General features: G+C 41.4%; 1 protein-coding gene across 2 annotated transcripts in view; it reads left to right on the plus strand.

Annotated features, from left to right (window-relative positions):
- Positions 1 to 16,139, plus strand: part of LOC132086181 (CBP80/20-dependent translation initiation factor-like) — a 484,412-nt gene that overhangs the window by 141,292 nt on the left and 326,981 nt on the right. For both annotated transcript variants that reach the window (XM_059491652.1, XM_059491654.1), the window contains exon 7: positions 13,724 to 13,799. In XM_059491652.1, coding sequence (XP_059347635.1) covers positions 13,724 to 13,799 — 76 coding nt within the window. The remainder of the gene's footprint in view (positions 1 to 13,723; positions 13,800 to 16,139) is intronic.

The raw sequence follows: 16,139 nt of genomic DNA on the forward strand, positions 1-16,139 counted from the left end.
TCATAAGACTGGGGAAGGAAGTTTATCTACCCTGGCCCCAAGCTCTTCCACTAGCACTATTGCGAATTTGAACTAAACCTCGAGCTAAAGAAAAGTTGAGCCCTTTTGAAATACTCTATGGAAGACCATATGGAATACAAAAGGGAATGTCCACCCACAATGGAGAGGTAACACTAGCCGCCTACATGGTGGTCTTAAGCAAACAGCTCAGACAAATTGAGAAACATGTGGCTGGAGCTCGGAGCAGGGAGTTAGATGGACCAGTACATAACATACAGCCTGGAGATTATGTATATGTTAAGTCTCTTACAGAAAAAACCTTGGAACCACAGTGGGAGGGAACGTTCCAAGTGCTTCTCACCACCTTCACTGCAATCAAAATCAAGGAGCAGAATGCCTGGATCCATCACTCTTGAGTGAAGAAGGCCCAGAAGCCCCTTGAGAAGCGACACCAGGAGACAATGAACTGAGACTAAAACTTACTCGGGCAAAATGAGTATATTGCGGTCAGGAGTAGTTCATACTTTAGTTTACAGAATTGTTTTGTATGTAATTATAACTGAAGTTTTAGAACTAGAGAGTAACTCTATCCAAAGCAATGCTGAATGGCCTTGGTCCCAGGCGTTTAATCAGTATACTGGATCCATGGGAAAAACTTCTGAGATAAAAGATTTAAACCTATCCACTGTAGTAATTCACGTGGATCAGGTATATGAGGAGCAGGAATGGCAGGAACAGGAACTGTGGACACTTCAAGAGATCAGAGAAGAAATCAAGGTAGGGTGCCGGATGATAAATGGGACGGCTTATGAGAGACCAAATGAAATTAGTGTTGTAACCTCTCCTGGTGTATATGAACACCAGGAAGTTTGTGATAGCCTAAGTGAATCAGACTGTTGGTGTAATTTCACCTTACTACAGCCTGTAGAAGTGACTTGACTTTGGGCTCAGGATGCTATTGGACTTTTATTTAAATTCAAAGCAGACACTGCACTTTTTACAACAGCAGGCCCTTTACAACCCATACTAAGACTCAAATAGTTCAGACTCTACCCAAACATGAACCTGAGGTGTATGAAATAGGCCCCTACGTAGTGAGGAATGTGGGTGAACAACAACTATTGTTCAATCCAGAATGGTCTCTCAAACGTGTGGAGTTGATGATGCAAATTAACAGCTCAAAAATCCAACCAGCCTGCTCCTCCTTCCTAAAAACATCCTTTGAGGGCTGGACAACATGGTTACAAAGACAGGCATATGTCAGGAGCAGAATAAGAAAGGATTTAACTGGCATATTAGGGACAGAATTAGGAGTTTTAAATGGAATTGATTCAGAAATACTGATGAATAAACTGGCCACTGCAGCAGGTAGCCTAACAAAATCCAAGCAGCCTTTACAGTCATCTCTATTGGCATTAGGGACTAACCAGTGTCAGATTTCACAAGTACTGCCAAAGTGGGAAACGGCCAGGGACCAAGACCACAAGTTAATAGTAGAAGCACTTAGTACAGTTCAAGATAATATGTCTTTAGCTTTCAGTTGTATACAAGCACAGTTATGGATGCAGGCAACAGCAGCTCTGATCATACGGGAAAGGGGTGAAGGTAATTTTCCAGCTGAAATTTGGAGAATTGTTTGGGATAATGCAACAGATTTTGAAAGGAAGTTTCAATCCTGGTGGACTATGGTGAATTTCACCTATGATCCTGCTTCTAATGTGGCCACTGCCTTTGTGCTTACCATACGTAATGCCACTGTTTATGTTATCCATCCCATCATTGCCCTAGGATTAAACCATGAAAAAACAATACTCTACCCTTCAGAACATGGAGTGTGGGCATGAAAGATGAATGAAAAGTGGCAAACAGTAAACTTAGAATCCTGCATTACTAGAGAACAGATGGGATTCATTTGTGACAGCAATACTATTAATGCCCAGGATGTGTGTTTAGACACTGAACAGAGTATTTGTCATTTCAAAGTTCATCCCGTCTCTGACCAGAAAACTGTGCTCGTATATACTGGAAAAGGGTGTGTATGCCTGAGAACTGCCTGTGCTGCTGTAAAAATTGATAGCAATGATGTTATTCTGTCTAGTAGATATCATTCCTATTTCTGTATTTGTATTTTTTTTAAGATTATCGGGTGTGATTTTCTTGTACTGAGCCGCAGTGACATCCCACCAGCTGATTGAAACCAATTACACAATGTAACACAGACTATCACCTACCCCTATTGGGATGAACCTTACATTAATAAACCAATTAATTAAGCACCAAGACCTACTGGAGATCTTGAAGGAAATCCAAGAAAGTGGAAAGAAAACCTTAATTACTGTCCAACATGATACAAAAGAAATAACCAGAGTTCTACAAAGAATAAAACAAAATGTGGATCATCACTGGTGGGATGTGATCTTTGGGTGGTCACCGACTGCAAATGGAATCTTTAATAAGTTGTGTCATCCCATTGTAGTTTTGTTAATATTAGTTGGGATAAGCTTAGGATCATCTATTATATTGCTAATTTGGAACTGGAGAATACTACAACGAAGAGCTGTATTAACCTCTTTGTCAAATGTACATGGTAAAGCATTAAGAGACACTTATTGTCATAAGGGTTTGCATTAAGTAAAAGAATTTACTTATTTCCTAGGAAAGGGGGGAATGAGACAGAGTAAAAATCCATTTTGAATTAGGTGAAGTGTCTAAGAGAGGTGAAAAGTCTATAAGGCCAAAGCTGAAGGGAAAAACTGCAGGACAGAGATAGTGAGGAGACAGAGAAGAAAAAAACAGAAGCGACCACAAGGTCGATCTGCCCTGACCTAGGAATTCTTTTGATAAATGGGAACTGGCGATAATGATCCCGTGGAATGAATATGTATGAACCTATTGTGAAACTGTATGCATATGTATTTGGAAGGGGAGATAAAAGGAGACCTGAAATCCTCAGAGATGCCATGCCTGTTGAGGAGAGCAATCTCCGCATGCGTTCAGCCCTGTAATAAACATACCAAGCTTTAGAACTTTTACAAAGTTGTGAAGTTTCTTCTTTTCTCCGCAAAACAACAGTCTCCAGGGGCTTTTATGGTATTGCTGGATTTCTCTTTGATTGTTGGTTCGTTAAGACAAATAAATGCATACTGGCACCTAGAGGATCACAAATATGGCTTAGATGACCACCACTGTTTCTCTGCAGATTCTTTGGAGATTAGGAAACAAACACTACCTGAAAGGGGGACGTAGGGAGGTGAGGATCAGTCTCTTCTCCCAAGTAACAAGTGTTAGGGCAAGAGGAAATGACCTCAGGTTGCCCCAAGGGACATTTAGATTCGATATTAGAGAAAATTTCTTCATGGAAAGGGTTGTCAAGCTCTGGAACAGGCTTGCCAGGGAAGTGGTAGAGTCACCATCTCAGGAGGGCTTTAAAAGAAATGTAGATGTGGCACTCAGGGACGTGGTATAGTGCTGTAATTGGCAGTGGTTGCTAAACAGTTGGACTTTGTAGCAGCCTGGTAATATGGATGGTTTTAGCTGCTACCTCCCAAAAGCATCTTCTGAGAAAGCTGCTCATGTAGGCAGAGGCAGTCACTCAATCCACACTCACACCACAGATAAGTCAGTGAAGAAAGATGGAAAGGGTCTCTATATCAAGTTCCAGTGAGGTTTATTGTAGAATCGCGCCAAAGGATTCCAGGGACAAAAGACGAGCAAACAGGGCAGGGTCATGGTTTAAGTATGGGGTCAGGGACCAATCACCTGCGGGCACAGGGCCAGTACAAGGGCAGGGCCTATAGGGAAAGGGCAGATTAACATAATGCTGCAGGAGCATCATGGGAGAAGCCCCCTTTGATTCACCCTAAGGATGAGGCATTTGCGAAGCCAGTGGTAAATTCTTCCAGGGCAATATCCTAGAAGTTTCCCTAATAGGCTCAAAGACCTCAACAGGACTTGATCTTAGAGGTCTTTTCCAATCTAAATTATTCTATTCTATTCTATTCTATTCTATTCTATTGTTTGGGTTTTCCTCTCCTTATTGTTCAGGACATATGGGAAGGAAAAAAATCAGAATGGGTCTAAAAGATGGGGTTGAGAAAATTGCAGGTGATTTATCATTGCCATGTTGCATGTGGGGATAGAAATCCTCTCTCAGAGAAGTTTTTCTGTTGATATGTTGGTTTTGCCAAAGAACTGGCCAATACCATATATAAGGGCTGCACATCTTGATTAGAAACACCAGGCCAGCAATCCCACCCCAGCCCAGGCTCAGCATCTGCAGAAGACTCCCAAACCATATAGTGACAGGCAGATTCACACAACTAGATAAGACTTTTTTTTCTGCAATGTAAATATTTATTGTAGGTATATAAGCAGAAATTTTCAGAATATTTGAAACAGTGTGACACAATTTTTAAGTTACTATCTGCCTTAGATATGTTTATGTAAGAAATCATGCCTGGTGGGCAGTTCAGGTCAAATCTGGCTAGCTATGGACCCTAGCCCACAGGATCTTACATAGGACAAAAGGCAAAAGATGAGAGGCGCTCGTCTTCATGTGGGGACAAAGTCCTATTTTATTTCCTAGATAGGAGAGCACCAGGTCATCCAGGTGACTCCCTGGGTGAAAAAGAGGAGGTGGCCTTCTCCCAGGGGGATTTTGAGCTGAGGGGAAAGGGGACAGAGGAAGAGGGCAACAGCCAGTGGGATACAAGTGAGGAGGGGCAAACCAGGAAGAGGCCACCAACACTGACACTTAGGGGGGAAAGGGGATGACCATGTAATGATAGGATACAAGTCATGTGAACAGTGCAAATTACCAAACACCCAGTGCAAATAACTAAATAATTATTTAGTGCAATACAACATGTTTACTCACATTTTTATGGATGGTTTTGACAAATAAGATGAAGTGCTCTCTGTAAAATAAGATATAATATGTTCCATGGTTGATGGTGATTTCCGGAAAGAAAAAAACTCTACAACTTTGTAAAAGTTTGCAGCTTCAGCTTTGGTTTTTGTCTGTTTTAAAGTTCAAGGGGTCCTTCTTATCTCTCCCACATTTTTCCTTTAGCTGAGGCAGTTTTTTAAAGAGCACTTTTCACCTAAATCCAAAATGGATTTCTACCCTGGTAAATTTCTACTCTGTTTCATTCCCCCCTTTCCTAAAAAAAAAATAAGTAAATTCTTTTACTTAATGCAAATCTCTACAATAATAAATGTGTCTTAATGCTTTACCATGTACATTTGATAAGGAGGTTTCTCAAGCATACACAACTTTTACCAGTATATGCAAGCACAGTGTTCCGATCAGGGACTGGATGAATCTCGAAGTGGCAAATACTTTGTTTGGTGTCAAGACACACATCTTTGAGCATTAATCTTAGTTGTTCCTTAGTAACACAGGATTCTAAGTTCACTGTTTGCCACTTTTAATTCACCTTTTGTGCCCACACCCTATGTTCTGAGGGGTAGAGCACCGGTTTTTCATGATTTAATCTTAGTGCGATGATGGGGTGGATAACATAAACAGTGGCATTACATATAGTAAGCGCAAAGGCAGTGGCTACATTAGAAGCAGGATCATAGGTAAAATTTACCATAGTCTACCAGGATTGAAACTTCCTTTCAAAATCAATCGCATTATCTCAGACAACCTTCTGAATTTCAGCTGGAAAATTACTTTTACTCCCTTTCCGTATGATCAAAGCTGCTGTTGCCTGCATCCATAACTGTGCTTGTATACAACTGAAAGCTAAAGACACATTATCTTGAACTGTACTAAGTGCTTCTACTATTAACTTGTGGTCTTGGTCTCTGGTCTTCTCTCACTTTCTCACTTTGGCAGTACTTTTGAAATCTGACACTGGTTAGTTCCTACTGCCAATAGAGATGACTGTAAGGGCTATTTCAATTTTGCTAGACTACCTGCTGCAGTGGCCAGCTTGTTCATCAGTATTTCTGAATCAATTCTATTTAAAGCTCCTAATCTTGTCTCTAATATCCCAGTTAGATCTTCTTATGCTGCTCTTGAGGTGTACTTGTGTTTGTAACTACGTTGTCCAGCCTTTAAAGGATGTCCTTGGGAAAGAGGAGCAGGCTGGTTGGATTTCTGAGATGTTAATTTGCATTAGCAATTATAGCATTTATATTAAATTTAAATGAGAGACCAATAGCATCCTGAGCCCAAAGACAAGTCACTTCTACAGGCTGTATTAATGTGAAATTACACTACCAATCTGATTCACTTGGGCTATCACAAACTTTCTGGTGCTGGTATACAGGAGAGGCTGAGACACTAATTTGATTAGGTCTCTCGTGAGTGGTCCTATTGACCACCCGGCATTCCACCCTGATTTCTTCTCTTCTGATCTCTTGAAGTGACTACAGTTCCTATTCTTGTCACTCTTGCTTCTCATATACTTGCTTCTTGTGGATTAGTACAGTGGATAGGTTTAAATCTTTTGCATTAGAAGGTTCTCTTAGGGATCTAGTATACTGATTAAAAGCTTGGGACTAAGGCCATTCAGCATCAGTTTGGATAGAGGTACTCCCTAATTCTAAGACTCATAATTATACATAAAACAATTCTGTAAATGAAATTACAAACTACCTCTGGCTGTAATATACTCATTTCACCCGAGTAAATTTTAGTCTCAGTTCATTGCCTTCTGGTGTCACTTTCTAAGGGGCTTCTGGGGCCTTCTGCACTCGAGAGTGGTGGATCTAGGCATTCTGCTCCTTGATCTTGATCACGGTGAAGGTGTTGAGAAGTACCTGGAATGATCCTTCCTACTGTGGTTCTAAAGTCTTTTCTGTAAGAGATTAAACATATACTTAATCCTCAGGTTGTATGTTATGTACTGGTCCATCTAGCTCCTTGCTCTGAGTTCCATGTTTTCAGTTTCTCTGAGCTGTTTACTTAAATGAAATGTGATCCTCGATCTGAGGATATTGTAGCTGGAACTCTGAAATGTTGTATTATTTCTTGTAATAATATTCAGGTCACCTCTCGAGCCTTGACAGTTCTGGTGGGAAACGCTTCTGGCTACCCTGAAAATGTATCTGTCAATACTAATAAATACGGATACCCCTCTTTCCTTGGGAGTTTTGAAAAGTCAATTTGCTACTGCTGTTTAGGCTCATGGCCCCTCCCAATATGACTAAGTTTTTGGTCTGGGGGTATTTTTGGGGTTAGTCTGGAGGCAAAGATCACACTGTCAGGTTACTTGAGTAATAGTGGCATATAAGTTCCTGGCAATGATTCTTTCAATCAAATAGGTGTTTAGGGCATCTATTCCCCAGTGTGTTTTCTGGTGTTCTTCCCTTAATAGTGACTACAGTAAATGGGAAGGGATTACCAGCTTCCTTTCAATGGTACCCCTCCCTTCTTGGTTGTATGTCCCTTTTCGATCTTTGATTAGTTTTTTATCTTTCTTATTATATTCTGGCTTACCTGGAATTAGAGCTCCTTTAATAGTTACTTCACTTTTCGCTGCTTCCTTTGCCTCTCTATCTGCCAGCTCATTTCTTTCTTCTAATTCTGAGCTCATTCTCAGGTGTGCCTTAATATGCATAATTGCTACCTTTTCAGGTAGCTGAACTGCTTCTAGCAGCTGAATTACTTCTTGCACATGTTTGATGTTCTTTCCTTGTGAGGTTAGCAGTCTCCTCTCATTCCAGATGGCTCCATGTGCATGTACGACTCCGAATGCATACCTCGAGTCTGTGTAGATGTTTATTCTCTTTCCTTTTGCCATTTCCAAGGCATGGGCCTGGGCAATTATCTTGGCCTTTTGCGCAGAGGTGCCTGTTGATAAGGTTCCAGATTCTATTACCTCTCTGCAGGTAGTCACTGCATATCTAGCATGTTGCTTTCCACTGGCAACGTAGCTACTCCCATCAGTGAACCAGGTCTCTGCATCGTCCAAAGGAGTGTCTTTTAAGTCTGGGCAACTGGAGTAAGTAGCTTCAATGGTCTCTAGGCAATCGTGGTGCACTGCTTCTCCTTGATTTCCACTGAGAAAAGAAGCTGGGTTGACAATATTCATTACCACTATCTCTACATTGTCTTGTTCTACCATGATGGCCTGGTATTTTAGGAACTTCTGTGGTGAAAGCCAGTGGCCACCCTTTACTTCCAGTACTGCGGACACTGTGTGGGACACTGGTACAGTCATTTTTTGTCCCAGGGTAAACTTGCATGCCTCTTGAATATTCAGCACGACTGCTGCTACAGCTCTGAGACAACTTGGCTATCCTTTGGCTGTTGCATCTAGTTGCTTGGAAAAGTAAGCACCTGCTCTCCAATATGGACCCGAGTTCTGAGCTAATATTCTCAGGGCAAGTCTCTGTTTTTCATGGGAAAATAGAAAGAATGGTTTACTTACATCTGGAAGTCCCAAAGCTGTAGCTGACATGAGGGCACTCTTTAGCTGGTGAAATGCCTGTGTGGCTTCTTTTGTCTACTGGAGATTTCTATTTCTATTGGAAATCTGATGAGCAGTCCATAATTATAAACTTACATCCGGCACCACTCTGCCATGCCTAAGAAGGTTCGGAGTTCCCTTATCGTCTGGGCTTTTGGGGTTCTGCATATGGCTTCCTTGCAAGCTTGCTCTAAAGTCCGTTGCCCAGCCCTAACTTCGTACCCTAGGTAGATTACCTTCTGTTTCGCTACCTGTGCCTTTTTCTTTGATACTCTGTATCCTTGGAGTCTTAGGAAATTCAAAAGGCTTACTGTCCAGGCCACACATGCTTCCCTCGTCTGAGTGGTTATTAAGAAGGTCATCTACATACTGCAGTAGCCTTCTTTCTGCCTGTGGAGCTTCCCAGGACTCTAGATCTTTTGCGAGTTTTTCTCCAGAGTAGGGCAATTTTGAAGCTTTGAAGGCCTTGAGGCAACACAATCTATGTGAGCTGGGTTTTGCGCCTGCTTTTAGTGCTTTCCCATTTGAATGCAAAAATTTTCTGGCTGGCTTCGTGGATAGGGAGGCAAAAGAAGGCATCTTTCAGATCTAAAATGGTAAACCAGGTTAGTTCAGGTACCAAACATGTTAGTAAGGTGTATGGGTTTGCTACCACTGGGTGCAGATTAGGCTTTTACTGCCTGACCCTAGCTGGTTTTTTTCCTTAACTTGCACAGGAGGTCTTCTCTGCCCTCTCTGGTATGTTAGAGGCCCATACCCCAGGAAACACTGGATCCATTATTTTCTTGTTAATTTTATTCTTATTTTCAATTTCAGTTTCACTAATTGTTAAAATTAAGGCTAGTACGTCTACATATTGTTGATCCTTTACTAAAATAATCTCTCTATCTTTAAATGTGATCTTTGCTTCCAGCTGCTCTAATAAGTCTCTACTCAACAGGGCCTTTGCAGAGTTGGGCATATATAAAGCCTATGAATATTTTGATGGTTTGCAAAATATACTTTTTCAGATTGGCCAGTTGCCCCCTTACCATAACATAATCAGCTGTTATCGGCATCAAGGCTTTATTTAACACTGAGTATGTTGCCTCTGTGTCTACTAAAAATTCTATTTTCTTAGTTCCTATCTTTCTACTCCATCCCAACTCTTTGCTTTAATTCAAAGTCTTGGGGTATAAAAATAGGCTGAGCACACTCAACTTTAATTATTTTTGCTGGGTTTCTTAAATTACTTGAAACTCTCTTTTATAATAATTTAAACACCCTGTTACTTCTTTGCTTCTCGTGACTGGCTGTTACTAAGATCCTTATAGCTCTCTAAGTAGCCTTTGTTTCCTTAGAATAACACAAATGACAAAGTGCCTGTCTTGGTCTCTTCCACTTAAACTCTGCTTTATGAAATCTTAGTCTTTTCTAGTTTTCTTCCCACATAATCTAATTAAAGCATTGTTTCCACTGACACTCACTTTGCAGCCTTGCAAAGGTTGTGCCTGTTACAGTAAAAACTGATATGCCCACAAACATAGACTCTTCTTCTCACCCCTTCCCTGTATCGCAAATTCACGAGTCAGGGCTTGAATTGCTGTGGGAGGGGAATTCCTGGAATTCCTTTAATTTGTTTTACCACAGTTAAACATAAATCACTATACTGTAGTTCTTCTGTGCAAAATGCTACACTTGTTGCAAACAAAATCCTAAAATCTCCACAAACATAACCATACAATCCCGAGAATCAAATTACCACAGTGTGGGGGAAGAATCACACAAACTCCCTGGGAAAGGGGATATCTCTCAAAGTGCCCACTTTCCTCAACACAACACAGCATACAATACTTCAGCATTTACCCACATCAGCTTTCTCTGGTCCTCACACACTCTGGACACAATCAAAATAACAGTACACAGTAAAATTCTAGGAGTCAAGTCTAAACTACTGGGGCAGAGGAGTTTGTCTAGCCACAGTTAAAATGTGCAAAATCTTCACAAATCACCACCTTTAAACACAATAAATGTCCTCACCCACATTTCTCCACTTGTTCCACTTCTCCCTGCCCCCACAGCCTGCCCTAGCCAGCGCCTCAGGCCTCACTTGGCTGCTTCAGATGCAGGTAGAACTTCTCCCCCGCACACCGTGGGTACACTCACTCGCTCGATCTGTTTTACACACCATGCACTCACACAATTACAATTACAAACACATGTCCAGACACCACAAGCACACAAAGTTTGGTTTCACTCGACTCACCCCCAGAGTCGTTAGCGGCCGCTATCAAACAATGAACCCATTCCCCAAGTCGCTCTATCAACCGGGGACGTCTGCTGCTGACTGTGCTCTCGGTCGATGGCTGCCTGCAAGCACAGGGATGAGGCTGTGCACTCAGACATCTCTGAGTGACTTATTAGCAGTCCTATCTCTTTCTCCCCCGGGGCCCTCCTTTGATATACATACCGTTTGTACGCACACCAGCAGGTCGTTGTCTGTCCTCACAGGAGGCAAACCCAGATGGAGAGGAGCTCCTCCAGGGAAAATACCGGGGCGCACCTCCGAGGTCCGTCCTCCCCTCTGCCCCTGTGAGGACAGAGATGGTCTCCAGGCTGGCCTTGCCAAAATTATTTGAGGAAGGAAAAAAAACTCCACAACTTTGTAAAAGTTGTGAAAGTGGTATGTTTTTTACAGTGCTGGATGCATGTGGGGATTATTCTCCGTAAAGGACATGCCCCGCCCCGAGAATTCACGATCCTTTTTTTATCTCTCTTACTGGTACATATGCATAGAATTTTACATTAAGTTCATACACGTTCATTTTACTGGTTTCCCGTTACACTTGCAGCTAGTTTTTTTTATCAGAAAGTACAGAAAGAATTCCTGGGTCATCTTGCCCTGTCTTCTGCAGCTTCAGCTTTTGTTTTCGTCTGTTTCAAAGTTCAAGGGATCCTTCTTATCTCTCTTTAGATGAGGCAATTTTTAAAACAGCACATTTCACCTAAATCCGAAATGGATTTCCACCCTGGTAAATTTCTACTCTGTTTAATTGGCACTTGCCAGATGATCCTGCCAGTGACACCTGCTATGTATAGGGAGGATGTAACAGGGTCTGCTTTTTGGTTTGCTTCTGGTTCCTGGTGTACTGTGAATGCCCAGGATGAAAACAGGTAGAGAAGGCAGTGTGAAGGTGAGATATTTAATTACTCCTAAATATTATTGCTGTAAAAATTAAATAAGAATTAGTTTATATGCAGAAAAGTTAAACAGATGCTGCCAGCACAAGCAATGCATGTCCCAAAATGCAGGTCATATAAGTAACCTCTGTTAGAATAGACAAAGCACTGACAAAATTGGCTTTATTTTTTAACTTTTAAAGTTGTTTGTATTGCTCAACCAAGAATCTACACCTGCTAGCTAGGCATTTTCCCTCTTGCTTGAGTGGATATTTTTAACAGGCTAACTGTGCAATGAACAAATTAATAGAAAAAAAAAAAAAAAGAGAAAGATTCTGTTCAGTATGTTTTCTGCATTGTAAGTACTGAAGGGACCATTTTATTCCTTAGTCTGATCACTTGCCCAAGGTTGGCCATGTAGTTGCATCCAGTTGATTGACATTGTCACATTTGCTTGGCTGAAGCATTTTCCTTCAGAGAGACATCTGATTTTATTGGAAGATTCTGAGTTTGGTGGTATGATAAATAATCAAAGCAGAATGGTTAAGGAATACCAGGGAACTGTACCTCATTTCTGACCTGAATTATTCTGCCTTTAATTTCCATCATTAGCTCTTGCTCTACTTTTACTCTTCCATTTCAAATAACCTTTTGTAACTGATCTTTTCATTCAAGATATTTCCCAAGCCCATGTATTACTTTAGGTTTTTTCTGTATTCTCTCTAACACCTCTTTGAAACCTGACTGCCAGTGCTGCCTGTAGTCCTGTAGTTCAGCCTCAGATGTGCATGATGTCTCTAGAGGAAAGATACCTTCATCCCCCTAATCCCTATATCCTCATCCCCTGCCTTTATGCCACAGTCTGGCATCAGACATTCAACCTGCGACAGTCTCCAACCTTTTCAGATAACCTTTTCCTACAATATGGTTGCACATTCTGTACCTGCAACTGACATTACTTGTCCACAGATGTTTTACTTGATTTTTCTCATATATATATATATAAATATATATTTTTCCCTTTGTAAATTAAAGTCCCTATTTCATCTATGAGGGAAAGTCAGTTGTTAAACACCTCTGATTTCCCATAAATCATAGAATCACAGAATGGTTTGGGTTGGAAGGGACCTTCAAGACCATCTTGTTCCAACCCCCCTGTTATGGGCAGGGACACCCTCCACTAGATCAGGTTGCAGTTAGGATGCTAATTAAATTAATTGTTTCCCTTCAGCTTGATGCCTTTTGGGCCTAGTACTTCAGCACATGCCATTTTTCTGGATTTTTCCCCCCATTTGCTGTAATTCCACTAAAATATGCTGTGCTCTGACTTCCAGGCACTGATTACCTGGGTCTGTTGCTATCAAAGTTTCTGTTTAATATATGTTATTTAACAAGATCTTGTCATTGATCAAAAAATGCATTACCATTCTTGCATAATAAAAAAAGATCATCTCAATTGTTTATAAATGCAGAAGGATGATATTTTATTGACCATTTTTTCTTCTTCAGTATCATTACAAACTCTCTGCATCCAGTTAGTAATTATCTTTGAATTGTATTAGTTACTTTCTTGATACAAGAAAGTCCTTTAGCTGCCAGGCTTCTCACCCCAATTTTTTGACTTACAAATTGTATGTTTGTATTTATACTGATTGCTGTTTGCTGTCTGAGATGTATGCTTGTGCTTGTTTACCAACACCTTTTTCAGCCATGGAACTCAATCAGCAAATGAGAAGTGCTTCAAACATTTTTTATTATTTTTGTGTCTTTTTTTTTTTTGGTCTGCGTGGGCTGTGCTTTCGGTTTTCCTTCAACTGGGAATTGAATCACCCAACGCTACTGCTCAGGATTGCCTTTGGCTTTGGTTTTCTCACTCCTGCTATTACCAAAAGCATTTGAACGCTGTAGCAGATGGTGCAGGTGCAGGACTGAGAAAAGCATTTAATTTTGTATTAACGGCTTTGTGCCTTCGTGGGAGTGTTTTGAAGGCACAGCATACTCACTTCTGAGACTGTCTTTGTTTTCATGAGAGCCCTTCACAGTAAGAAGTAATCTTCCCCATGTGCTATAATAATAGAAAATTAACTTTGGCTCCAGTGAGGTTTCATGTGGTTTTGTTTGTTTTCTTCTTGCCACAGGCTTGGAAAAGGGAAATTCGAGGATGGTGATAGCATCAACTTAAACAACATAGAGAAAGTCCTTCCAGTGTGGCAGGTAGGTGATAAGGGTATCTCCTGCCCATGCTATGGTGGAGACCAGCAGCTCCTTCCCTATCCTTACAAAACTCTCCACAGAAGTGGGAAAACTGCTGGATTGGATGTGCTGAGCTATGGTCCTTTGGGGCTTATGATGGATAATTATGCCTGTGGTTTTGGCAAGCCTTGCAATGACCCTTAATGCTGAGTGAGGGCAGTTATCATGTAGATTTCATTGGGAGGTGAAATGTTGAGGACAGTTGTTCTGGTTTAGGGCAAATTTGGGAGAAAACTTCCAAAAGCAGCCCCCCAGAAAGCCAACCCATGCATTCCCTCCCCCCACCTGGTTCGGGAAAAAATTTCCTCATAGAGAAGTGGAAAGAACCTGTTTATTTAACAGGCCAAGCACTCCCCAGCACACAAAATGAACAATACCGGATGACAAAATGCATTCACTGCTCTGAAAAGATGACAAATTCAGGAAGTTTCTCCAGTGGGTGGCTGCTCTGTTATCAGTCCCTCCGGTGCTGGGAAAGGCTGCAGAGTAGGCCCCAGCAGGCTACGAAGTGCAAGCTCTCGGTGTTTCCCTGGGTCCTGGTCTGGAGCTGGTTCGAATGGTTCCAAGAAAAGGGAAAGTAAAACAGTCCCGGGAAAGCTAGGACTGCCTCAGCTAGCTAAACTAACTAACCAACTAAAAAGCAAAAGGAGCACGGTGTTCTGCCCCATCCGTGCCCAGACAACAACAGTGTTCCAGCAGACTGTGGAGGAGCGAGTCTAGTTCTTGATAACAAAACTTCATGTTTCTTCTTCTCCCTGCCTGTACTCTCAGCCAGTCTTGAAGGCACAGAATATAATGTCCAGCATAAACAGAACACATGATTGGGGATACAAGCACCATAACATCACCCTAGGACAATAGTATATATATACACATACATGTATATAGGTATATGTACACAAAGCTCATATATTTTAGGAAAGGCGATTCTGAAAAGCATCAACCCTCCTGACAGCTTCAAAATAAATTGCTGCCAGGAAGCCAGCAGTGATGGTGTGCTGACCCAGCTGTTTCCCCTTTGCAGTGTATATATGTTTAAATGCAGTGGTCATCCACTTGCTTGTTTTCTCCAGCCTGTTCCTTCTCCAGATCTCTCTATTCAGCCCAGTTTTAGTAGTTCTGGTTAAATGACCTTTAATGTTTGGATGTTGGGAAATAACAGGATGAGACCCTCAGTTCTAAAGTCTAATTGAATAAGTCAATTTGTCAGCATCATAAAATTTTTCACTTTCCAGAGCCCAAGTCCTCAATGAATCTGAGTGTCCTGGGCTGGGCAAGTTTTTGAGGATGCTCAGTATGTTTTTGCTGAAGTCTCCTCTGCCTTCAGAGGGAAGGGTGGAGACATCTCATGTGCTTTGGTAGTGTTACCCTTTTCAGTGATGAGCAAAAAGCTCATTGGGCTTTTAGCTCATGCATCATGTGAGGAAAAGCTTTGCTCATCCTGAAAAACATGGGATGATCTGCCTTATTGTTTCTTTTGGGTGAGCTAGCTGGCACTAAATACACAAATCAGTGGAAGGAGTGGAGAAGTGATGCTAACTTTGCCAGGAAGACTGCAGCTACTTCCTGCTCAGTCTCTTCCATGCTTGATATGTCTGGACTTCAGGTCACAGGAAGAAAACATCAGGTTCAGCTTCTACAGACCCCAGAAATTCTGCAAAATAAGGTGATTTTCCCCAAGGAATAATTGGAAATGAGAAATCAAACCATCTTTGGTGCAAGGAACTGATTTTCTTCTCTAGGGTTTAACTTTCAGTCAACAACTATTAAATAAACCAGATCCTCCTGGTCTATTTTTCATCTGATCATGTCCTAACACAAAGTTGTCATCCTGTCCTAACACCAGGTTGAGTCCATTGACTCCAGTGAATTAATTCCAACATATACCTTGATATCTAGATTAATTGCTAGTGTGGCATCTCTAAGATGGAAAACCTAGCAGAAATGCTGGATTTAGTGTTTTGTTTGTGCCTCTGGGCAGATTCATGCAATGCTGTATTATTTTGGAGACATGCTTACCTAGGCATATATAGTCATATGTGCATGTGGGAACTGGGAGCTGGGTAGTTCTGTGTAAAGATTTATCTTGTTTGGCATTGACAAGTGAAATACTTGCAGACAGCTGGTTTAATCCTGACATATCATTAACTGAATTTGAATGTAATTGTGCAATGACAACAGTGATTTTGTTGGCCTTTATCCCTTATTTCAAATGGGTCTGTGGAGCAGTGTGTGGGAGCATAAAGGAAAATATTTGAGTGAGCCTATGGAAGAAAAATCCACCTTCTATGGGGCTATCCC

This window comes from Ammospiza nelsoni, chromosome W (genome assembly GCF_027579445.1).
Source record: "Ammospiza nelsoni isolate bAmmNel1 chromosome W, bAmmNel1.pri, whole genome shotgun sequence".
Lineage (NCBI taxonomy): Eukaryota > Metazoa > Chordata > Aves > Passeriformes > Passerellidae > Ammospiza > Ammospiza nelsoni.